Genomic DNA, 26,405 nt, shown 5'->3' with positions numbered 1-26,405 from the left:
TATTCCAGAGCTTAAACCACCTATACAATTATAAAGTTTTCCTAATATCTAACTTAAATCTCCCCTGCTGCAAATTAAGCTCCTTACTGCTTGTCCTACCTTCACTGGACATGGAGAATAATTGATCACCATCCTCTTCATAACAGCCCTTAACATATTTGGAGACTTATCAGGTCTCCCTTCTGTCTTCTTTTCTTTTCTCCAGACTAAACATGGCCTGTTTTTTAACATTTCCCCACAGGTCAGGTTTTCCAAACCTTTAATCATTTTTGTTGTTTCCTCTGCACATGCTCCAATTTGTCCATATGCATGGGAAGCCTAAGCCTTCCCATAGACACCGTCTGCTCAGCCATGCATTCATCTCCAGGATTCGTGTCCCCCTGCCTGGACCCTCACCCTCAATCAGAAGGATGGATGATAACACAACTTGTGCCCCAGCTCCTTTACTCTTACTTCCAGAACACTGCAGCCATGCTGATCTTCTCTGGCTCAAGCAGCATGGGGTGGTGGTCAGAAGGACAGATGAAGCTTAGCAATGTAGTGGAGACTGGAGGTGACCGACCCTAGTGGCAAAGCATGCTGTACTCAGGTTCCAAAATGAATACTACTGGTGCTATTTAACTAGAGCAAAGTAACTGCTGCATTAGTCACAAGAATAACTACAGACAAGCCAGAACCAAACCCTGGATGGAAATACTTCTGAACATTGGGAAGGGGGATAAATCTGGATCCAAATTTAGCCACTTGCCTCTACCTCCAGCTCCAAAGACTTCATGGTGTATGAGATCCAGGTCTGAATTTGGCTGTTTAGGCTCTTCTCTATTAATTACTCTGGACAAGATTTTGTGTTTTGGCCTTCTGGTTGTAGGTATGCTGGCCCAAGATAGGTGGGAAATAAGCACAGTCAGGTTCTAGTAACCAGATTTTAATTGGTTGAGTAGAAGGAGAATGTAGTGGCCATTTTAATTTCAGTCCTGATACTTTGTTTATGAAGGATTAAGTTACCATCTAAATATTTGGGATGTAATTCAATAGTGTACTGCTACAGCAGTTAGACTGCATCCTTTCACTCAAAAGCTAAACCCAACTGGTACTAATGTTAATCTATGTATTATTTGAAAAATAGAGAACCTGTAACACACACATGTGTATGTAACTAGAGGTGCTAGAGGAAAAGGATTTGTTGAGGCAATAATTTCAGTTCCAATATTCTAAAATAAAACGTGGGGAGAAAAATGGCACAGAGGCGCGAAAGAGAAAATATTTAATGGCCAGTGTCATCTTTAGCTCAGTTATTTATCCAAAAATAATTTGCCCTTTGTGCTTTCTAACAAGTAATGTTGGCGTCAGGGTTTATAATAGTTATTTCTGCTCTCCACCATAAGCTAAGAATAGAGGTTACACTTCTGTAGTATTGCAGTACCGAAATAGGTGACTATTTAATCTGTCCTGTAACCAAATTTTGCTGGCTGACTTTTAAGTCCTCTTTCCTTTCCACTTCTAACTAATGAAACCTTATTCTCTGGTATCTTTATCCTTGTCATTTCAGGAGCTAGACTGGTATCAAGGGGTTTATGTTCAGCCAGTCAGCATTTCAAACTCTGACACTCTGCTGACAGTCATAAATGTATACCTCTATACACATCCTCACGTTGTTCAACCCAGTAACTGGTCAGTGCTGGATCCTCTGCTCTACTGTTCATGCACCTTTTCTCTGATTATTCATGCAACTTTCCTATTGTATCTTCTGCGAATCATCTGATGTCACCTCAGATGCCATATTCCTGGCATACCTGATTTTTCCACATTCTACAAAAAAGATCTCACAGAAGCACTTAATTCATTTTCAACATTGCCTTATTTGTCATACTGGTCCAATGACTTACACTCCTGCTATGACTACAGCCTGGCTAATACTCCACGGCAATATTTGCCAACAGTCACCCCTTCTCTTCCCTGACTGATTTTATTCACTTCCCATGAACGTTTTATGAGCAAATTTTTGTTCATGGGAACAGAAGGTGTCAGAGTAGGGAGCCACAAATTTTAGCACCAGAAGGCTAAATGTGTGACAATCATCTAAACAGGGAGCAGAAACAATACCTTGTGAACTTAGCCAATCACACACCACTGTGAACTGCAACTGGTCTAAGCAACAGTCACAATAGATGATTTGTGAGCCACTCATGCATTAAATATATTTGCCAAAGCACTTGGTGCATTCAGTAAATTAAACAACATATTTGTAAAACGCAACACCCACAGGCTTCTTAAGAACCCAAAGAGGGGCTCAAATTAATTGAATAAATTGTTCACCCATCTCTAGCTATTACATGCCTCTCATTGCACCAAACTATCAATGAATTCTAGCTCACTTAGTAAAAGAGTAGAAAACCAGTGCTCTGTAGCAAGTTATAGCAATGTCTTCTGCTTTTTGCATAATGAAAATAAGCCTGCTCTGGCACAATACCTGCAGCATTTTCCATCTAAAAATATAAAATGAGATTTAAAAGCAGGTGATTCATTTAGAGACAATCTCCATAGCACTCATGCCATAGCTTAGCCATTGTGACCAGTATGAGTTCCTCACCATTCAGCAAGGATACCAACCCTGATTCGCATTTTCGTTAGATGTATTGTGAAGGAAGATTAATAGACACATTCACTGATCAATTCATGAAAGACTTGCAGGGAATTTACAGCACTGATACCAGTCTACATTAATCTTCATGTTAGTGGGAGAATGCCCAGATATCCAAGCTACCCTGATCCTAAATTTTCAGGGTTAGTTCAAGCTGGAGTTGATCATGTCCGATGTGGCACGTTATATTACACTCAGGAATGCAGCCATGACATTTCATACTATAGAAATGCCATAAACGATGTTCTAGATTGGATTAAGTTCTGCAAACTGGTAAATTCAGCACTCGACCAACTTTACTCTTGGTGTCTGTACATCTGTTGGTCTCATGGGCAGCGTGCTAGGAAATTTAGCTTGGTAACATAAAAAGATGAATTTGTCCACTGGTAGTTGAGAGCTGCCAGGCTTTGTAGTTAGATATTTGGGGAGGGGGTGGGATGCAGAGGGAAAGTTGGTTGGTTTTTAAATGTAATGTGCTTCATTAGTTTCTACATTCATTAAGTACAGAGTCCTTCACAATAGCCTTCTGGAAATTCCTGTTCCTTGCCTTTTTGAGTTATTCAGAGCCTGTTACAAGAAAAGCCCTTCCAAGTTAATCATCTCTCACCCAACTGACCTAGAATCTTGAACTCTAGAAATATTTCTCACCTCTTTCCAGGTGAAGTCCAGCTTCTAGCATCACCTCATAGTCATCCCACAGAAGACTTTGTTTGACATTGCTAATGCTGCTTTCCCCCTGCAGCCCCCTTTGAGTTGAACATATTTCACTGCTGTCCTTTGAAAACTAGGTTCCTTTCTGTAATATTTGATCAACAAGTGGCAAGGCACAGGGCGGTTTCCTTCTTGTGTGATTAAAAGCAAAGGTGGTAGGAAGGAGTAGGAGTGAGGGGGGGAGGATAAAAATGTATTAGTACAATTAGAAACAAAACTGAAGGCTGGTTAACAAAGCAGCTAGGGTGTGTATAAAAGTGGCGATTAGGCAAGTGATAGGAACCTACTGCAATCAGAGTAGTGCTTGCTGGAATCCACCTTTCAATGTAAGGGGCAGGAGTCTTCTCAGAACAGAAATCCCCACAACCATGCAAGACTTGGTCTTTAAAGCATTACGATCTTCCATCCTTGTTCTTCGGAGAGCCAGTCTTCAGTATATACCTATCCCAAGGCATCCTTTTGCCCTATTCCTCTTCATCTAAACTATGGCTATAGTCCACACCTTTTCTGTTCACTTCCAGCCTCCGTGCCCACCCCACTTTTTACATCCCTTAACTGGTTTTTCATTACCAAATCGAGGTTCTTCACTGATACCAGGTCCATGGTTAATTTACTAAGTGCCTACAGCACCTGAATGTGTCTACATGGTATTTGTGTTTAGATGGTACATAATTTTTTTGACAGAATTTAAGTTATTTGCTTTATAATGAGAATTTAAATAACAATTCAAGGGAAATTAAATTAGGCTTAAAAGCTGCCCCTTATGGTAGAAGCCTTAATGCCAGGATTTACTTCCTTTGTGTCTTCAAACTAATCCTCCAGGCCTGGAAACTCCTCAGCCCTCTAAAGCTGTGCAGGGATAGCTATTTTTGAGGGTCTGCTGGGATCTACTGTTGCTGGGGAAAGGTACATGCATTCGCGAATGTGCTTCCTACTTATAAGGAAACAGAAAGCTTTCAAAGAAGCTGGAAAGGCTTTTAGTCAGCTCATTTGGTTAGGGGTTTTTGCACCAGAGTATACTGTTACCTTGCATTTTCCACAGCTTTTAGGATCTTTACATCTTAGTTATTTTCTCCCACCCCCTGCTTTACTATCCACCTTTTCAAGAGTTTCATGGCTGTGAGAACACGCATTGAGGGCTCTGAGCCTTGGGGGCCTGTAACCAAATCTTTCAAAAGTTTTCATGTTGGAAAGTCCCAATTCTGCTCTCATACCTAGTGGAGTGTAGCTCAGGCATAACTCCACTGAAGTCAGTGCAGTTACACCAGAGCAAGACTGGTGTGAGGAGACTGAGGCCTGAAGTATTGTCTGTGACTTGTTGGTGCATCTTTAGACGTGCTTAGCTTTTCAGTGATTTCTTAGGCTTTTTTCTACACTTGTTATGCTGTCTTTAGACACATGCAGGTTAAATGCTAGAAAGGGAAGAGAAGGGACATGGCCGAGAACCAAATATAGCGAGCCGAAGGACCAAAATGCTTGGTACACCACTCGATTTGCCCTTCATCCTCCCTCCTTTTTATAATCCTGATTTTTAAGAGTCAGAGGAGAGGTTTCATAGAAGTTAAGGCCAGAAGAAACCATCGACTCAGCTAGTCTGACCTCTTATATATCCCAGAGCATTAGATTTCACCCTGATAGATCAAAACATTTCAGTCCTCAGGAAACGAAACTGTGTCATACGCAGCAAACAGAAGAGACCAGAGTGCCGCCCCTGCCAGAAGCCTTGCAATAGCAGAGAACTGAGCAAGTGAGATGATCCCAGCAGGCAAACAATGCCCTACAGCAGAAGGCAATCCCTCCCCAACTGTCCCCCCAACTCCCTGTCAGTCTGAATTTGGGGGAAATTCCTTCCTTACTCCTAGCATTGGTGCTCAGTTAGACCCTGAGCGTATGAGTAAGAGACTCCAGCCAGGTATCTAGAGAGGATTCTCTACCTGCTCAGAGAACTGGTCCACCTTTTTCAGTGTCTTATCTCCAGTTCTGGCCAATCTTTGATGCTTCAGAGGAAGTCTGCACTCCCATTTAGCCAGTTTGTTCTGTATCTGTGGGTAGGGAAGGGATGCTTCCTGATGGTTTTCAGGTGACCAGATGAAGCCCTGAAACATGACATTTGATTTTAGTTATGTAAATACAGAGCTGCATACCTTGAGCATTCTGAGGCGAATTAAGTAGTATACTTTCTCTCCTATAAGTAAAGCTGTATACATGTCTCTGGTGGAAGTAGAATAGGGTGACCAGATGTCCCCAATTTTTATAGGGACAGTCCCAATATTTGGGGCTTTCTTATATAGGCTCCTATTACCCTCCACCTGGTCCTGATTTTTCACACTTGCTGTCTCGTCACCCTAAAGCAGAATGATGGAAATGAAAGCATGTGGTACACTGCCTCATCTTTGCATATTACAGGCAAGGGACACACAACTTTTTTTTCTAAGTGTTTGACACCTTCATTTAGAGAGTGATTTACTTGAGAACAGGCATAAGATTTTTTTTCTATCAATACCAGGCAGTATTGACTGCAAATATCTTGTTGTCCCAGACCTTTCCAGCAGATGTCACTACTGTGACAGTTTCCAAACAGGAGCTAAAGATAGTAAATGTAAAAACGAACAAGTAAGCATCACAAGCTCTCCTATACAGCCAGAATCCGCTGATACAGCAGGAGGAAATCTTAACTGCAACTGTGTAAACTTTAGCTCTATTGCTGTTTGGTCGGGATTAACTAAGGCTAAGGTATTTTTTTACATCATTCTTTGCGACAGAACTGAGTTAGGTAACCACTGTCAGAAATTAATAACCAGTGCCTCCTTCAAGGACAATACTAGAATGGCTAGTTCTATAGTCTGCCTGGGTTGTTTTTGCACTTAATGCCTAAAATAGGAAATGAAAAGGAAATCGCTTTTTCCTCATTCTAACTGAAAGGTGGATATGAAGCTAATTTCCTGTGTACACTCACATACAGAGAAGATATCTCCTAAGATAAGTCCCACTTTTCTCACTGCACTGTCAATAAGGTCACATTTATTTGACTAAAACTACTATGAATTTGTGTATTAAACTGAATTATTATTTTAGAAATTGCCATTTCTTAGCCATCACACCTTTTGTAATGGCTTCATATGGGAGTGCACTGGGAGCATATAAAAGTTTCCCATCTCTTCTTAACAGATGACAATTCATGCAATACAAAGTTAAAAGGGGTTGTGGTGTCAAACCACTGACAAAGGGTGGAAACTGGGTTATGAATCAGACAGCAGGCTTCAATGCTAAATTCAATCAGTGAAGTCACCATCAGGTACCTGTCAGAGTCTCTCAAATAGTTTTCAGTTTAACCATAGCAAGAAATTCTTCTCAGCACTGCTTTCTGCTACACTCTGCTAGAGAGCCTGAGTGTTAATTCATGTAATCCAGCACTTAATCACATAGTTAACATTTTAATATCCTTGTACTAGGAGCTTTCCAAACATGGTCCATTCCCTGAAGAGCTAAATATAAAGATGAGAGCTTGAGCAAAGAGCTACAACATACAAAGTAATCAGGATAAGGACTGGAGAACAAGTATGTGCCTTAAAAAGTATTATACAGGAGAGATACATAAGGGAGAAATGGGCTTTGAAGCTGAAGGCAGAGGCAGAGAGGCTGGCAATGGAGAAGCTGTGAGGGAGGGGGTGAGTAGCCAGTAAGGTGAGAGGAATGAATGTCCACATTAAAAATGATTAAAGCAGAGTCAGTGGCGCCCAGGGCAGCGGGAATGGTCCCCTGCTCAGTTCAGTGCACAAGCAAGGAGTAATTTTTTTTCTGAATGGGAGGCAGGGAGCGAAGGATGTGTCCAATTTGTGTCCCACAGGCATGCTGTTTGTCTCCCTCTGCTGAGGAGCCCAGGCCTGGTGCTCTGGGGAGGATGTTGCATCATAAGTGTGCCATTGCTGTTGTCCTGGTATAGAAGGGCCTCCCTTTTGCTATCATTGCTCCAGATCCTGAGTCACAGAAAGAACCCAAACCACTGACTTCTGGTAAAGGGACTTTCCTCAGCAGGGTTGCCACCGCTGTCTTGTTATCTGGAAGGACAAAATGCTCCTTTCACAGCATTGCCATTTTCATGATGCCTGGAATAAAAATTGGGTCTAACTATGCCACAGGACATGGAACAGACCTGAAAATAGGTGTAAGTCTTAGCTTGAGTCCTCAGGGTTAGTTACCATTTTCATTATTTAGTTTTCCCCTGGCTGGAGTACATAGTCTCTAACCCCTTAATGAACCAGTCTTCAGCTGTCTTAAATCTTAGTTGTATGCAATGGTGGTGGAGCTATGGTATCCCAGGATATCAGAGACAAGGTGAGGTAATATCTTTTATGGGACTAATTTCTGTTGGTGAGAGATGTTTCCACAGAGCTCTTCTTTCAGTTACCTGAAGAAGAGCTGTGTGTAAGTTTGAAAGCTTGGTCCAATAAGAGATTACCTCACCCACCTTCTCTCTCATATCCTGTCAGTCTCCACTTCTTTTTCTTGAAGTAGCTACAAAGCATTGCTCTATATTGCTAATGTTACTGTACACTAATTACATACCTGCTAATTATAGTGGGGAAAATGGGGAGTAGTGTTCAAACATCAAGCACTATATTTAGTAAATCTCATATATAATTACTTAGGCTGGCCACTGTGCCAGTGGTGTAATGCTTTCTGATCTATAAATAGGGACCATCAGTAAAGATAAACAGGCCATCCTCTGAATAGCCGACATTAAATTGATCAATGCTTTCACAGTGCCATGTGATTTGAGATCCTTGCCTGCCCCACCTGGACAGGTGCACCATTGCCAAACAAAGACTAAAGATCTAGCCTAAACTTGGAATCTGTTTAACTGAGATATGGGTTTAATATAATTACACATACTATCTCCTAGGCCGCTAGAAAACAGAGTTCATAACCAATTAATCTTTCCGTAGCTCATTAAGCTGCTTGGAAGAGACAATCTCTTCAAAATCAGTAGCCTTACTGAGGTTCTGACTTATGCTACACTGATTTTAGATTGATGCACAAAATCACTGCATTATTTAAGCTCTCCATTAGGACTGTATCTGAACCCCCTACACAATAGGGAAAGGGTCTTCCCTCTACAATGGGGAAAGGAATCACTTCAAAAGCACCAGTTCCAAGGACTACAACAGGGGAAGGGGCGACTGGATCTGTAGCAACAGAGCTCCAGAAGCCTGAATCCACAGTGCAAGCAGTGCAGGTGGACTATGCGCTTCCAAGCATCTGTAATCACATATTGATTACTCACTTTGTGAGTGAAGTAAATTTCACTCACCAACTTGAATTCCATAAAAACTTTATTCTAAACTTCTGAAAGTATTAATGTGCACGTTGGGACATTGTGTAGAAATACCATTTAGCTCTTGATACTACTACTTTTAGTTTTTATATTGCATTTGTCACTGCAGTAACACACAAGCACCTCTACAGTATAATGAAACTGGGTATACAACAGGTGCTAGTGAAGTGTCATTTAGATACAGACTTCCACAAGGTCTAGGAATATTTTAACTGTGGTTCTTGGAAGTGTTCCAAAGCTGACAGTCTATGCTGTCCATGGAAATACTTCTCTCCCTTTGTTGAAGCAATGGTTAGTGTTTACACAATGATGGCTGATTTTAACCTAGTCCTGGGCTCCTCAGGTACTCTACTATTGCCCCACCCACCCTTTGTCAATCACCTCTTTGCCTCCTGCAAGGCAACATTTGGTTGGTCTTTGTCAGATGTTTTTGGCATAAATTCAGGAGTAATCAGATTTCCGGATGAAACAAATCAGAGGAATCCAACATGTATGAGGACAGAATGCAGTTTGTGATTGCAATAGATCAGTGAGGGCTGTAAGCATTGAGCAGGTTCAGTACTGAAACAATGTTGTATCTTTCCTCTCTCACCCTGGACAACAGATTCAAAGAGCAGATGTAAACAAACAATTCAGCCCACTTTAATATGCTAGATGCATGTTCATTTGACATTCTTAGTCCTATTCTAATATCCTTACATGCAACCAAGTATGGTGTTTTTTGTGTGTGGATGTGGAATCAGGAGTTGAGAGATTGGAGGGGAAGGAAGAGAGGCACAAAAGTTAGAACTGATGCATGAAATTGAATATTCATCACCTTTTGATAAAATACTGAAGAAAGCATCTTGCCTCTAATGACAGCAAATAAGGCTATAATTTTATGAATGAAGATTATTGTTTACCATGGAGAAAAAGATATACAATAGTGACTAGTATTTCATTGTAAATGGGTGAGCTTGATACTCAAGTGATACCTGAGTGATTAGTAGCAGTTTGTGAACTCTCTCATTATGCTTTACCAAAGCTAATTAATTCTGAACTGCAAGAGTATTGCCATTTCAGTCCAGGGTTAGTTTGTACCAAAATATGCAGCCATTTGGTGATATTAACAAGCATCATACATTTGGTACCCCACATAGCAGTGAAATATAGCTATTCAGCAGTGTAAGCCTAGTGGATTAAAAACAATTTTACTTAACTCCTACATAGGTGATGTATTTCAATAAACAGTGACACATTATGTATTTTCTTATTTATTTCAACACTATGATTTAAGAGCCTAAAATACAAGTTCTTCCCTTTGTATTTTTCTCAAATAGCACTGCAATCATAACTTACAAAATGTTTAAAATACAAAATGTACATGAAATTACAATACAAGGCTCTGTAAACATCTAGAACATAATCTTTAGTCAACGTTTGTCCCATTTTTAAATATAAAACTTTAATTTGAACAATTTCCAAACCTCAAGGAATGACATCCATTATGTGTATCAAAAATAGAGTTTCAAAGATTTGTTTGCATCAGAACAAAATTGTCATTTTTCTCTTTGGTTTACAAAGGATGGCAGTTCCACTTATATAATTATAAGATTTAATAGAGGAAGTCTGATGTGCCAGATTTGTGGTTAAATTCAGAAACTTAAGTTACTTTTTCATGGCCCACATCTAATGTGCCAAATACTTCTCAATCTTTATTCTTAACATTGATCCTCCATAGAAGACAGACTACTATTAAGGCTTTCCCTTCATGTTTAAAATCTAAACATCAGTATGGAAAGCAGGGACTCAGGAAGGGCAAGAAAGTGGATGCCAACAAATTATCAAATCCCAAGGTATTGTTGTAAAATTAAATTTGCATAGTCTAATGGAGATTGTGTGCTTTTAACAGTCTTTACAGTATCACACAAGCCAAAATAAAATTAAGACCCTTGTACTGAAGCTTTTACAAGGCAAATACAAAAACTGGTTTTAGTATCCAAAAGCTATATTTAAATAGGAAAGCATCTCTAGGTCTACAGGCATCAAGGTATTTAAAGGCATCAGAAGATTTAGTGCATAGCAACTCTGGATTGTATGGGCTCGCATATTTTAGGTACAGTATGAATTCCAGCTACTCACTCTAAGGACTTGCAAGGAGAAGAGGCTGTACCAGTCGTTAGGAGCACAAAACCCACACAAATATGAAAAGCTCAAAATTAGAGTCCTCGCGCACACATTGATTCAACAGACCCGGTACATTAAATGAAAACTGGAACACACCTTGCACCAGCGTACAACCTAAAGACAGTGGCACAGCTTACAGTGATTTAAACAGTGTTATAAAAACATAACTAGCTGTATTTCTGAACACTTCAGTGTTTTAGCATGTTTAACCTTAATGTGAGTAGGGATAGTAACTAAAGAAGCACCTGAGGGACAGTTACAATTCTTTTCAAATGATAGAACTGCCAAAATAACTATTTTGAGAGACACTTACACTAATGTACAGTACATTAACTGAAAGGATGGATACTTAGCTTCCCAGAATACATAGTCTGTCAGAAATGAATCTACCTGTATAGTGGCCTTACCATAAACTTATTTGAAAAATAATTAAAATTTACCACCATGGTAATCCCAGATAGCTTAGAAGGAAGTTCCATTTCCACCAACTTTTCAAATGTATATTTTTTCTAAAGCTCCATGATCCAACAAATACAAAGAGATATTCTATCATTTAACAGTATTGCTAGAACATTACATCTAAACATGTATAGCACATTGGTATTTCATATGCAAGAGGTTCTATGTAAACTTCCCCCTGCTGGGCTGCCAATACATGTGCTACCACAAAACCTATATTTACTATAGTGGGTTTTTATTCCTAATGACCTCAATAATGGAGTCCATTTTAAGACTTTCTTTGTGTTACTGTAACTTAAGAACATGTGTAGACAAAACAGCTTCATTTCTCCAAAACAAGGGCATGTCCTGTACATGTATTGATTGCAATGAAAATACCCTCAAATATCTGAACTAATTCAATGTTATCATCCCCTTATAATCAAAGTTGAATGTATTTGCTTTTCATCGTAACTAGAATGAATGATTATTTCAACAGAAGAACAGAAATCTGGACTAAAAAAACAATTTCAAGTATGAAAGTGTATTTCTGATCTTATTTTGCTATATATGCCTCTTTTTTTTGTATACCCTGTATGTTCCACATCAGACAGGTCTGTAAACTACAACCTCTTGGGAAATACTTAACATGGCCTAAATTAGCGGTTTCAGATCCTCTCCTAGGTTTTTTATCAGAGGCCCGAGGTTTTAAAAGCCATGTAGTGTAAACATTACTATCTGATGAAGTGGGTAAGGTGAGGAAAATGCATAATTTCAAACAAACTGTAAGAAATTAATACCACAGTCATAGTCTCATACACTATTTTCCTCTGAAATAAATTCTGCTTTATAAATTTACCATTAACTATGGGCAAATTACTCAAATGTATTTCCTTTAAAGCACTCACTCATAGTAAGTTTCTTTTTAGTAGATAAATGTTCATAGTTCAAATTTAAGACATGGCAATGTTAAAGTGGCAGGATTTAGGCAGATGAACATATAGAATAGGGATGTAAGCAAATGATTTACTGCATGGAAAATATTAGAGCTACTGAAGATTGGTGTATTTCATAGTGATAACACACTTAAATCCTCTGCAAATATCAAAATTCCCCCTTATCTAACATGGCTTTGAAATTAAGGTTCTTTACATCAAAATCCTAGTTTTTCAAATTTGACTACAAATGTATAGTTTCTATGAAAAAGCTATTTCAGTAAGGAGCCTGTGCTAACAAAGTACAGGAAGATTATCCATATAGTTATAAAAGTTAAATTTTGGAATGTCATTTCTATCCCAACATTTCCATGATGGAATGGTCTCTTTGCAGCCTATCAAATAACATTTTCAATTTATAAAGAAGTGCAGATCTACATTTGGCTTGGCTTCCTATGAATCAAAGAAAGAAAACACTAAAGTATTTTTATACACAATGGCTTCCAAGGCATTGGCTTAAGATGACAGGTTTGTTTTTTTGCCTCTGGAAGATTTCATTATAAAAAGTTATCTTTTAAACAATATACGCTTAAAGGCTCTTCAGAATGACCAAAGGTGTACAAAACCGTCAATTACAATTCTACTACTTCTAAGGGAAAGCAGCACACTGAAGATGTGTATTAAATTTTTCTCCACATTCAGTACTGTGAATATTAGAAGAGCAAAACTAACATCTCCACACATTTTAAGCACTTACAGTATAAAAGTATTCTATTTAAATGTAAAACAGCAAAGCTCATTTTGTAATTTTTAACCGGTTAAAATATCTTGTCTTGCTTCTTGGGGTCCATTTACTCAGTCATTTTTTACAGCACTGCAGAAACTAGAATTAGAAATGCTCTGTCTCTACAGCAAATGTAACCCACTAAAAGGGCGATGCAAGGATCCATTTTTCCAGTCTATAAAAGGCCACAAGAGTTGGAAGCACAGTGAGTGTAAGAGAAGGGGCTGAAGAAATATTCAGAGAAAACTTGAAAGATTTCATGGATGCGTAGCTGCTTTTAGACTCCATCCGATATTCCTGTCTCCAGAGATCCAGGGCATGTATGTGGAGATTGGCCGGACACTGTTGCTCCATGTGACACTGAGATCTGTGACATATCTCTTCCTATGATTTCATTCACTAAAAACAAAAGTATAAAAAAAGTTATACAATTATAACTGACAGCTACTGTAAATACACCAACTTAATGTCTGTGTTACTTTTTCCAGAAGTGCAATATTCATTAGTATACCCTTCTGAAAAATCTATCAACCCTATAAACTAAGATGCAGTCAGTAAGTAGCAGAAGGTGAAACAGAACATAAACTACAGTAACATTAACAAATGAAAATTAAAGCATATTTGTAACATTACATTCATACCAGACAGCTTCTAAACACCCCTAAGACAATGACTTTTAAAAAACCGAGTCTGTGTGGTTTAAAGAAATAAGGGACTAAAAAGAACTGAGGCACAATGTAGGCAGGTACAGTTCAGGTGTTCCTATGCAGTTGTTCCTGTTGCAGGCCTCACCAGACCACGGACAGCAATTAACTCAAAATACATTAACTATAGTTTTGGGGTCTTCAGTCCAAATTCTGAGGAAGTTCTGTAAGTAGAAATTAGCTTGAGTCAATGCTCTCAGGCATGTAAATCTATTGTAGCTCTCAGACTTAAGAAATGAGAAGAGGAACTAAAACAACTAATCATCTGATAGCAAAAATCCCCTTCCCCCAAAGATTTGTCTCTATATTATGGAAGGATTGGGTCTGATATAAGATGCAAGCCCAACAGAGAGAGCCTTAAATTCAACTGGAAGACTAGCTTCCAGGCTATTGTTAGAAAGACATTATAGTTTGCTTTTATGATAGCAATAATTAAGTATGCTTTACAGGCTACAACATCAAGATGGTATAGGCACCAGTATAGCTGACTGTTACACTGAAAGTCTGAGAGCGAATATGGTAGTTTACTTCTAAGACACTATTCTCAGTTCATTTATGAAAAACTTTAGTTTGAAATTATGGCATTTCTAAAATAGAGCTCTGGACAAGTTTCTCTTCCAGCAAACAATTTTCTTCAATTTGAATTTTAGTTTAGTAAGAACAGCTGAGTTTACTCCCAAAGTAGGACACTAGTTTACAGAGAGAAGCAGCACTGAAATAATCATAAAACTCAGCACCAGAAAATGTCAGGTGCGTTATTCTGACCCACTGGACTCTACGTGATATAACTGAGGTCAGGGTTTGGAAAGCCTTGTAGAAATATTTATTTTTAAATAGGCAAATTTCAGTAAAGTCTTACAAATTCAGACCAATACAGTAACACAAGAATATTGGATTAGTAATATTCCAAATGTCACTACGGAAAAACAAGGTCTGGGAGCACTGTGTAGCTCAAAAGCTTGTCTCTCTCTCAAACAAAAATTGGTCCAATAAAAGATATTACCATATCCAGCTTCTCTCCAATATCCTGGGACTGACAAGGCTATACCAACCCCCAGGGTACAACAGAAAACGCATACAAAAGCTGAGCACAAAAGAAACTATACTTAGTTTGGAAAACAGACAAAACCAAACAATTTAGTGAGCACTTGTAATGATAAACCTATACTAAAAATAAACCATGAAGCCTCACAAACATTGTGAAGTTGGCATGACTGGTATTAGAAACTGGCACTCTAAGGGGACTTCAACAATTTCCCCTCCCCCCCACCCCCCCAGAAGCATCGGGTATGCACTAGAGTGACATGTGAACTTACTATACAAGTTCTACAGTTGTGACACTTTCTTTTATTATATTTCTAATAAAAGAAATTTTAAAGTATGTGAAAGGTAGAAAACTGCTGAATGTTTTTTATACAGATACCTGGGTAGAGCAACTGCTGTTCAATGATTAAACTAAACAATTATCCAAGACAGGTTTCAGTCTTCACTAAGCAATTCGATTCAGCTTAAGCTGACAACAAATGCTCCCATACTCACACAGAAAAATGATAAAAGGCAAGAACACCATTTCATCTGTTGGTGAACACTTTTCACAAAGCCATCACTACCTGACCTCTCAGTCATTATCTTCAAAGGAAACCTGAACAAGTTTCAAAAGGTGAGCCTTGGAGCTTAAATTCAGAACTGCTAGACACTAAAAATTATGGGGCTTGTCTACACTACAAAATAAGGTAGAAAAGTTATGCCAGCCTACAGCCACCACAGTAATTAAACCAGCTGCTGATGTCCACTACCCTCTTCCTGCCAGCGGTGTGCATCCTCAGCAGGCACGCTTGCACCAACTCAAATGGGACACTGACAGCCATGCAGGGCTCACAGCTGGAGTCTCCCAACCCCAGGGCGGACAGCCCCAGCTATGAGCCAGGCACCAGGTTCAATTTCACAGCAGGGAGCCTACTAGCAGTGAAACTGATATCCTCACTCTCCTCCCCAACCCCTCACCATCCCCCACTGGGAGGTGGCAGCAGGACTCTGGGCTGTCAGACCTCATGCAGGGCTGACAATCAACAGGTGATGCAAGTAACGCAGTGTCTATACAGACAGTGCATTGCCCTAATTACATCGACCTAAACACTACATCTCTTCTGGAGGTGGAGTTATCAGAACTATGTAGTTGGCATCTTACATCTGCAGGAGCACCATTCTAGTGTAGACACTTGCTGCCTTACATTGACCTAACTCTGTAGTGTAGACCAGGCCATGCCGTGGTCTTAATAAGGATGCTGAATTTATGGCTTATTACAACAATCTGCAACCCACTAATCTGCCTTTTTGTCTAGGACTACAGGGGTGTTAGCACACATTCAAAGTGGTTGGTTAATTACTTATGCTAAACTATCTGTTCAATCTTGTATTTAGCTGTGACACTGAGTACCTTTCCCAAACCTGGGGAAGAGCACTGTGCAGTTCAAAAGCTTGTCTCTCTCCTGCCAACAGAAGCTGGTCCAATAAAAGAGATTACCTCAGCGACCTTCTCTCTCTGCTACCATACTAGACATTTTAATTAATGCATCTGTTTAGTATTTGAGTAAATTTTCTGTACTGTCATTTGTCTGCAAGATAGCTTATTAAGCTCAACAACTGAAAGTATAGCATGAGTAAGACTATTTGGGGGGGCAGGTTATTTTGTAAAGCAGATATTTGTGACCTGAAATTTGTTAGCAGGTCTTATATTAACCAAAAAAATTATAATGGAAATCTGTTGTGGCTGAAAAGTCAAAAAGATGCATTGTGGCTGCCAAGATGAACTAATTTAGCTGAGCTACATTCTATAATTGTTATGAGATTCCTTTCCAGCATATGAAATGAGTGCTATAGGAAGTTCATAATCTTAAATCAATTCTTTCAATATTTTAAGTAACTGACAGTATATAACTAACTCAGAGGATGTGGATTACAAACAACTGTTAATAGTATCTTACATGTATTTTGCTCCTGTATTCTGAACTTGCACTTAACATATCAGATACTTTGAAATAAGCTGCTTTGCAGATAAAGGTACTTTGTAAGGCATTTACATGTTCTCCTGTAGGTAACTCAGTCTTTCAAGTCTTAATACCTGTTCCACAAAGGAGTAGTGGTAATGGTAGAAAGGCACCACCACCAAACTGTTACCTCACAACATTAGCACCCAGCAATATCTTGCTGTCCTCCTGTATGCAGTTGAACAGGCCCTTAAGTACAAATCAAACATTACAATTGCTCAGTGCTGCTAAATCTTGGAGCAATACAATAAAAATGAACACAACTAAGATCCTCTTATTCTTTGGAATTATTACATTGTCACTGTCTAAGTTCTGATAGATGGTTTATTCTGTATTTGGCGACATCACCCAAAACAAAAGTCTCTGCTGTTGATTGTACAGTTCATTTTATTGGAGATAACATTTTACAGAGTGCTCTGAGACAAGAATATTCACTGAATGAATAGCAATAGGTGAATCGCATTTACAGCTTTACTCATTCTTAAATCACAATAGTTCCGTGTATGGTGTACAAGATACTAAAATACTGAACAATTTTTTACTGGCCTTTGATATTCTGAGTGTCTTTTTTTTGATTAATAGTAGTTACCTGTTCAACTATTTTTTTTTTCAAGCATTTGAATGGTTACTATATTTACCATAGTGCCAGATTCATTGACAGCTGCATCACATAGTTATACCAGCAAAATTTAAGTGTAGACAAAGATTAAATAAATTTGAAGCATCTCCAACCTCCTTCTGATGGCTGGAAGAGTTAATTTCTCTCACTTTCTCACCCCAGAGCCTCTTGGCAGTTGGTGACAGGGAGGTTCTGTTGTTCCTCCCTTTTCCAGAGCCTCCATTTTATTTTGCTGCTGCTTGGAAAGTTCTGAGCAGTAGCAGAAGCACTGGAGCTGCCAGTCTGCAGATTGTGGAAGATAATCCATTGACTTACACGTGAAAGTTTTTCTGCACAATCACACCTACTAGTAAGTTTATTTGCTTTAAAATGAAAAAAAACTTAAACTCTGCAGAATTTGACTTTTCAAGCCCATATCGCATCATAGTTTGGGAAACTCAGAGGCACAGCATATATCTTTCACAAAATTGAGATGTAGGGTGTGGAACTCCTTGTGAATAGTTTACTGGAGATATTTACATAATGTACACATTAGCGTTAAAAAGGCAAATGTAAAATGCTTGGATACATTTTAAAAAGGAAAGAAGGAAAACATTTGGCTTTATGAAGAATGCTATCTCACCTGGGGTACCATAATTAAATTGCCTTTCTGACCAAAATACAGCACACAGTTTAGAAGAAGTAGACAATTGTTAGATATATGTTGAGGATTAATAAAATTATCAGGTTTCTTCAGTGAGTTTTAGTGGATTATTTAGTCTGAGAAGAAGAGTAGAACACTTAACTGAAGTAAATAAAATACATGGTGCAATAGAATTACACACTACTACATTCTCCCCCATGGTTATAAACAAGGAGATAATGAAATTAAAGATGCAAAATACTGAGACATCAAAGGGAATATTTGTGCAGCATATAAAAAGGGTACAAGCACTTCCCTTTGCAGGAAGTGATTCATACATTTTAATACTTTCAGATTTCAGGATGGTCCTGTATTATGTGTTTGTACAGTGCCTAGTACAATGACATCCAGAACTCAAAGCCTCTAAACTGTAATAAGAGTAATTTTTGATAAAACTCCACAGAAATATAGCATATCAATTTCCTAAGTAAACTAATTTTTTTGAACTTCATGGCTTCAAGATAAGTAGATTTCAGGTTTTTGGGAGGTTGTGTTAATAAATTAGAACCAAATTTAGAAATGCACCTCTTGGCTCAGTGTAGTTTATGCCAGTTATTCTGGAAAACTGCTGACTCCAAAACCTAGGCCTCTGGTGAAGCAGAGCAGACAAATTCAATTCAAATTGTTATTGGTTACGTTATCTGTATTATAAAATGGGCAGTTTCTGCAATTGTGTGTTTTTTTTTTTTTAATACACACACACACACACACACACGCTCCCCAAGTTATGTAAACCCAACATATGCAAATCAGAGCTTACGGAAAAAGTAGGAGGGTTTTTTTTGGGGGGGTGAGGGGTATAATGGGGGAGATATGTTTCTGACTTACACAAAATTCGAGTTATGCAAGGCTTTCCAGAACAGTAACTGTGCACAAAAGTAACAGTTATTCATCTAATGTTTACACAAGACAAGGTTTTCATATGAAAGTTTACAGGAATGTTTCAGAGATTCTGCATGTAGCATACTCAGCAGTATTCCTTTAATTAGCTTGCATTTGTTGGTTCTGTTAATTAAGACGTAATGTATATAAAAATGTAGGTGTTACTGACACTGCAAAAAAAGTTCTATGGAGGAATGAAAATTACTCTAGCACTTTAATTCAGTCCTACACAAAATAAAAAAATATGCATTGCACTTTTAAGATTAAGGGCATAAATTAAAGATGAATGTGTCAGAAACATACACTATACAATATCATTGGTCTACTGATTAAATGCCGAAGCTTGCCCCTACAATTAGTCAAATATTTATTATCTGCTTTTTAAATAAACCCACAATATGAAAGAAATTGTAAGTCTAGTTTTTTTACTTACCAAAAGTGGTATCTCTGTTTTATTTTAATATTTTGCCTTAAACTTGAACCAAGGGAGTATTTTTTGGTATTTGTTACTTTAAATTAAAAAATTCATTTGCAGTTTGGGGCTACATGGTAACTGCAGCTTACATTGCAACAGTCATCATTCCTAGCCTCTCCATAACGCATCAAAGAAAATTTTAAATATAGAAGCTCATAATAAAAAAATTCGGACACAAATGATTTAACAATACCTTGTTAAAAACCCTAAGGCAAACTACTTTTAATCATGTGGGTACATCTCAAGGCAGAATAAGCATAATTACTATTTATACTATTTGTTGCTGGGCATGGGAAAATGTATAGCAAAATGTGAGTAACTCAACCTCACATGCTCTTCGTCTCTCATTGCTTATGTAATGAATATTTACATTATACCAACTGACATATGGTCACAATTTAATCATTTTTTGAAAACAGTATGAAGCTCATTTTGATCAGTCTGTTTTTGTTGTTAGTGGAAATACATGATACTCTAATCATGAGACTGATGAAAATGACTTACTTGATACTTTTTGCTGCCCAAGTAGCAGTGTTTCATGAAGTTGGCAATTTAATGTAATTCCTGGTAAACAATTGTCTTAGAAATTCAATTGCAGATGAAAGTTGCAATAGAGTTGAGGTGTAAATTTTCTGGATTTAAAGGTGATCAAGTATTTATTATTCCACGTTTAACCCTAAAAACCAAGAACAATTTTTGGGACCTTATTTCAGAATGTGCTGAGCTCCTGAAACGCTCATCGATTTCATAGGAAACAAGTATATCTAGCACCTCTAAGGTCAGGCCCTTAATAATCTGAAGTAATGTCTTGTGGGGCGGGGGAAAATCACTTCATCAAATATGCTTACCAACACGGAAAATTTGAAGCTCTCTGCTTATGTCTTAGAAAAACTGGAGAATATAAAGGATGAACCTCTCATTTAAATACATAGTGTTATACTATAGTCTTGAAATAAACTTCTAAAGATTTCAATGTAAACCCTTCGATAGTACTGTATAGTAAAGGCAGTAAAATCAAATGATAGCGATTGTGGTTGGTAGTACAAATAGATTTGAGAATTTTACCTTAACAGGTAAATTGCAATGATTTAGTCCTTTTTAAAAAATTTTGATCTTTGAAAAGTTTTTAGATAACATGAAAACAACAAGGAGTCTGGTGGCACCTTAAAGACAAACAGATTTATTTGGGCATAAACTTTCACGGGTAAAAAGCCCACTTCTTCATCTGTTAGTCTTCATCTGAAGAACAGATGAAGAAGTGGGCTTTTTACCCGTGAAAGTTTATGCCCAAATAAATCTTAGTCTTTAAGGTGCCACTGGATTCCTCATTGTTTCTGTGGATACAGACTAACACGGCTACCCCTCTGATACTCAAATAATGTTGGGGTTTTTTTTTGTTTTTGTTTTTTTTTTCCAACTCAGGCTATAAAGTAATAAACTGTAAAGTGGTGAATCAATTCACTTCTGTTTGAAATTGCTTACTCCATGTTATGTCTTTAAAAACAATGCAGTATACAAGCCTCATCTTGGATTGAAATGCATAAAGGCACTATGTATCACCACACTGAACAGTCCTTTTTACCTACTTTGTAAATTATGTAGACTTAATTCATATTGCTGATGTTTCCTGTTTGAAAGATTATATTAAAAATAGTGCTGGATTATCTCACCATAATTACAAAACACAATTTTAATTTTATAGTTGCTGAGTAAATTCATCTCTACAAGATGGATGGAGTGGGAGAACTGTCACAAACGCAGGTATATTAACAAGCTCTGAACTGGTCAACTAATCCAAGATGAGTTAGCAATTTGTTGTTAATCGAAATAACGATGTAGTTTTCAAGAGGTTCCTTTGAGGCTATTTGCTAATTTCACTCAGCTTCATACCTTCACATTTCTACTACCACCAGCACCATACATATTACACATTAATAGTAACCACAGAAGGAAGCTAGCTTTTGTCCCGTCGCATATGTCAGTCACCCTGTACAATCTTCCCCACAATAAGCATGTGACGTATGTAGGGAATGACTGTGTGGATGACCCTTTTTTAATAAAAAAAAAATTGTGGTTACATCAGAACCGCCATCAGAACCATGTGGTAACGAACAGTCTGGTACTGGGGTTTAAGCACACCAAAACACTCGCAATATTTCAGAAATTTTAAGTGGGAGGTTTTTAGAATGTTTGTGGTGATGGCTGAATTGTTTGCACTGTCAGAATCAAGAAGGATTTGCTGAGACTACTCGAGTACAATACAATGCATTCTGCACAGCAGCAGAATAGGTGTTGAGGCACATTCATCTCTGGATACAGAATGGACAGTTTTTTGACAAAATAAAGAAAAGTATTCCGCAACTAACGGTACGGATTTCGATTATATACAGTAAAACTGTGACAATACTTCATCTTTTCCTTTAAAAAGCATCTTTGTCCTGAGCTCCCAGCCAATGCTTTAAAAGTACAAAACAAAAATACAATATAATAAATTAATCCTTTCGACTAAGCAGCTGCACATAATGCTAACACCCTCATATAGTGACCTGTATCTCAGTCCCCTTACCTCTCTTCAAAGGCCTGATGAAATAAATTGGTTTTACACCATGGCCTGAAAGTTGGCACATCCAAGCTATTTCTAATTATGAAATGGAAAGCATTCCTGAATCCCAGCAATATTACCAGGAATGCCCTGACTGGTGCCTCCTCTCTTATTTCAAGGGGATATAGCGTTAATATTGCCACTAACTGCAAATGTGGCAGTGTCTCAGGAGGCTATTACCAGGCAATTTAGGGCTTTGTAGTTCCACACCACCACCTTAAAATCTAGGTGGAATCTCTGATAAACGGAGCAGGTCCAGAGCATAAGTGTTGTGTACTCTATAGTACACCTCACTTGCCAAATGCACAATCAGCAACCATTCCAGCTTTTGAATCATTTTAAGATTAAGCACTGGAACATATTCCACTAACCTAAGCTAAAAACGACAAGAGGCATTGTGCCCCCTCTTACTCATCTCCTTGAAGACCAAATATGTTTTCTAAAGACAATCACCTTAACACAAATGCATTCTGCTTTCCCTTTGTGCTGTTCTGAATTCTAGCTGCTTGCTTTACTGACAATTTTTAATATTGTTAACACTTGTGGTAGTAGATCTATGGAAGACTGTACAAATGAAAATTGACTTTAGAATCTTATTTCACTTTCAGGTTTCTAAGGCATTAGTATAACTAAATAAAACTTTAAATGTTTAACTTAGTTTAGTTTCTCTCTCTAAATAATCATTCAACATCCTTAATATTGTCATGGTTATGTACTAGTTGAGTACTACTCTGTAGGTTTGTAACTAGACTAAAACGGAGCTCAGAAGCGTTTTTTTAATTAGATTATTGTGTAATCCTAAATTAACAAACTTTTTACTTCTGAATTTCTAGTGATAGAACACAGAATAAAGCTGCTTTAGAAAACAAATTTGAGAATTTTTTAAAAAGGCACATGGTTGATCTCGCTTGTGCTATTTCCAGTATTAACAATACCGCCAAAGTTTAACAAACAAAATCATAGTGTACAATTCTTATTTTTTATATATATATATATGAAGGGTGCAAGTTGATGGATTTTTAAGGCAATTGCTGAAGATTCCCCCCCCCCCCCCCCGTTATAGTAAATCCAACTAGCCAGATATTTATGAAGTGCCAATTTATCCTACCTCCTCGGCTGGATCTCCAATTTATCTTCTTCAACCTTATTTATTTAAAATTCAACCCAATTTAAGATTAAGTAAATCAGAAGTTTTCTTATGTTTTAAAAAAAAAGTTTGAGACTTAATATATCACAGTGAAAAGTCAGAGGCTATTCTGGCCACACTCTGACTTTGCTCTACTCAATTAATTAAAAAAAAAAAAAACAAAAACCAAAAAAACAAACAACTCAAGCCTTGTGCTCTCTGCAGCAAATTAGACTTTCCCTAAATTCTACAGCACTCTATTGGAAATTCTGCAGCAGTTTCAAATCCCTTTTTAAAATTGAGTTGTTTTATTGAATTGTATGATACCTGTAGTTCACAGCTGGTTCACATATCAAGCTTTTCTCTGTAAGCTTAAAAAGCGGAAACAGATTTTTTTTTAAAACAGTAGCTTAAAATTCCAGAACAATATTCTGCAGCAAAGGGTGAATTCTACACAAAATTCCACATCTGTGAATGACAGAAAAAATACATGTCCCTATTTATAGTAATACTTGGTTATTATATAGCATTTTTCATCTGTAGATATTAGAACTACCACAACATTTTTCCCTTCCTTACTTTTGTGCTCCAATTTAAAACATTGAAGCAGACTCACCCTCTAGATTTTCCACACAGGAGTTGGACATGAATGCTGAATGTTGAGTCCATTTCTCTGCTGAACCTGATGGCTGGTATTCCAGGTCAGAGATAAAATTGTCTGTGTCAGAGAAGAAGACAGACATAACTACTGACTGGCCTAAACCAAGAAGTCACAGTTCACTCAACCAGGAAGTGGATTTCACTGATTTTTTTGTAATACTGACTTGCCAGGTCACATGAAGTACCTAGTTTCATTCAAGATAACAGTGTATATTTTGAGGTGAATATCACTTTGTAAATTAACATATCTTATTAAAACAAAGTTGACTACCAAACAGGTAGCATCCCAATTTTACACTACATAACTTCAGGTTTTTGCATCTTGTCCTTCTGAAAGTTTTCAGTTAAAAGAATCATGACCAAAGTCAAGTTTTCGTTTTAACCTCCTAATTTGCTTTTTGTGGTCTAGTTACACCAGCACAAACCACTAAATATTTCCTCTTCCCTGAAAAATCCAGGCAAGAGGCAGCCAATTACTCAGAATAAAACAAATTAGGATTTCTCTTGACTTAAAAGGAGGATTAGATCCATTACAGTAAATAATTTATTCTACCCAGTATTGATCAAACTGTCTGAACAAACATCTCTTTGCTTTTTCCTGAACATATCCTCCCATCTGTCGTAATCCAGCCAGGCCACAGAGCAAAATGTAAGTACCAGGAAACTGACTCTGATCCTGGTAGCACTAATACAGATGGACAACTATGGCAGAATAGCAGCTCTAAGGAACTGTCAAGAGATGTGAATATCTGAGATGAAGAAGGCAACAGTCTTGAGGGATAAATTGAGAAAATGCTCTGTACCCAGTCTATCCTTCCAAAAGAGAGCTCTTTAAGGGCTGAATATTGTATTAATCAACTCCAGCATGTTCATTTGGTAGTGTTTGCAAATGCACAAATAGTACTAGCTTGCGGGGTTTTTTTTAAGGTAGCTGTAAAATTTGTAAAGGATTTGTGCGTGCAGTTTGGTTCGGCTCAGATAGGTTTAGTTATGTATTTATACGGTGCTAGTGTCTACTGTGCTACTAGTTAAGATTCTTGAATACTAGCATGTATCTGCCTTGCTATCATGATCTTCAGATGTCTTGCTTAGGAAGATTGCTTCAGATGAATTATTATTGCCCTGGGTAACTCCTAACTTTGAGTTTGAAGAAGGAGCTCAGGCGGATATTATTCTTGTTCAAATAAAATATACATGCAACTTTTAGGAGATAAGGATAGAGGAACACTAGTTCTTTTGAAACAACAGGTCTAGTTAGTGAGAGAAGAGAGTTCTCCCACCTAGTGGGTGGGTGCCATGACCAACAGGAAAACAGATCTTTCCTCTGAAAAGAATCAAAGAATCCAGGAGGGAGAGAGATGCTAATCTGAGAACGAGAGGCAGAAAATAGCTTTGAGGAACCAAGAGACTAAAGGGAGCACCCCTACAGTGAAGCATGCTGGGGGCAGAGGCTCAAGCTTTCAATGGGATAGGCAAGAGACCCCTATGAAAAGCCTCCTGAAGCAGAAGGTAAAAGCAATTTGATTTTTAAAAAGTAGAATGGGTGTTTTTGTTTTGAAAAGAATACAAACGCTATCCCAAACCTTTGAGTAGAGAGGTACACTGTTTGGGTCACCTTATCAACGAGATATTAATACCATCTGCCTGCCTACAGTGCATGCGGATTCATCACCTGCAGAGCTCTAAACAACGTCTATGAATATAAGAAAGGAGCACTGTTCACTGAAAAGTGTGCTTCTCTGTTCCCCTGGCAATTGAGAAATTACTACCATGTTGTTATCAATCTCAATGTTCACACTATCATACTGAACACATCCTGAAGAGACGTCAATGCCAACTTGCCATCTCTCTGTTTCCATATATTCATATGTAGTCTTTTCTTCTTCATGAATACACTGCTTGGTTTGCCATTGATGCAGAGTGTGCCCCAAAAATTCATGTCCATTATGAAAGTCTGCTGGAGATATGAAGGACTATCTGTGAAACTTTGAGATAATTTTGCTCTTACTATGAGGCCAATTCTCTGTTTTAGGGATCCTACCAAGTCCAAGAAGGAATGGATTTAGCTTTGATAATTCTCTATTGTCGAAATTTTTCTGATCCTCCCTCTGATTTTGTGCAGCTGTAGTGCAGAAGTGGGGGGTTTCTGCAATAACAAAGAAACTTTCTTAAGATTAAACACTAATCCTAAGGACTTGACATGACCAAGATCTCTGCTATATTGTGCCAGTCTCTGTGATCTTGCTTGGATGAGCCAATCATTCAGGTATGGAATAACACAAACCCTGTTCAGGGGTGACCATTACCACTACACCTTGGAAAAAGTGCTTAGAAACCAAGATAAAGAGGAGGAAACTGCCAGGTATCCAGCATAGTCTAGAGGAGCCTCTTATGTGATTGAGCAATATACAAAAACACAACCGTAAGTTTTGTGGCTACAGTTTGGTTCTAACTGCCATCAATCCAGGGGACAATTCAGTGTCTATATCCAGAATTTTGGCTACTTGATATCTGAAGTCAAAAATGGGTCTTGCCTCTCTGTTCTTTATGATGAAAGAATAGTTGGAATTTCTGACCCTCTAATGTGTGCAAGATAGC

At 38.0% G+C, this 26,405-nt stretch overlaps 1 protein-coding gene and 1 long non-coding RNA gene across 2 annotated transcripts in view; one reads left to right on the top strand and one right to left on the bottom strand.

Moving 5' to 3' along the window:
* LOC127034180 (uncharacterized) overlaps positions 1–26,405 on the top strand; it is a 240,628-nt gene that overhangs the window by 131,562 nt on the left and 82,661 nt on the right. The gene's annotated exons all lie outside the window — the stretch shown is intronic.
* The window catches only part of NFATC3 (nuclear factor of activated T cells 3), a 163,994-nt gene continuing 147,513 nt past the window's right edge, over positions 9,925–26,405 (bottom strand). Inside the window, 3 exon segments of the mRNA XM_050922682.1 lie at positions 9,925–13,350; positions 13,352–13,409; positions 23,764–23,865. Of these exon segments, the coding sequence (XP_050778639.1) occupies positions 13,152–13,350; positions 13,352–13,409; positions 23,764–23,865 (359 nt within the window). The 3' untranslated portion in view covers positions 9,925–13,151.

This window comes from Gopherus flavomarginatus, chromosome 14, assembly GCF_025201925.1.
Source record: "Gopherus flavomarginatus isolate rGopFla2 chromosome 14, rGopFla2.mat.asm, whole genome shotgun sequence".
In the NCBI taxonomy this organism is placed as follows: domain Eukaryota; kingdom Metazoa; phylum Chordata; order Testudines; family Testudinidae; genus Gopherus; species Gopherus flavomarginatus.
Note: the sequence above shows the minus strand (reverse complement) of the source record. Positions and strands in the feature narration are given on the sequence as shown.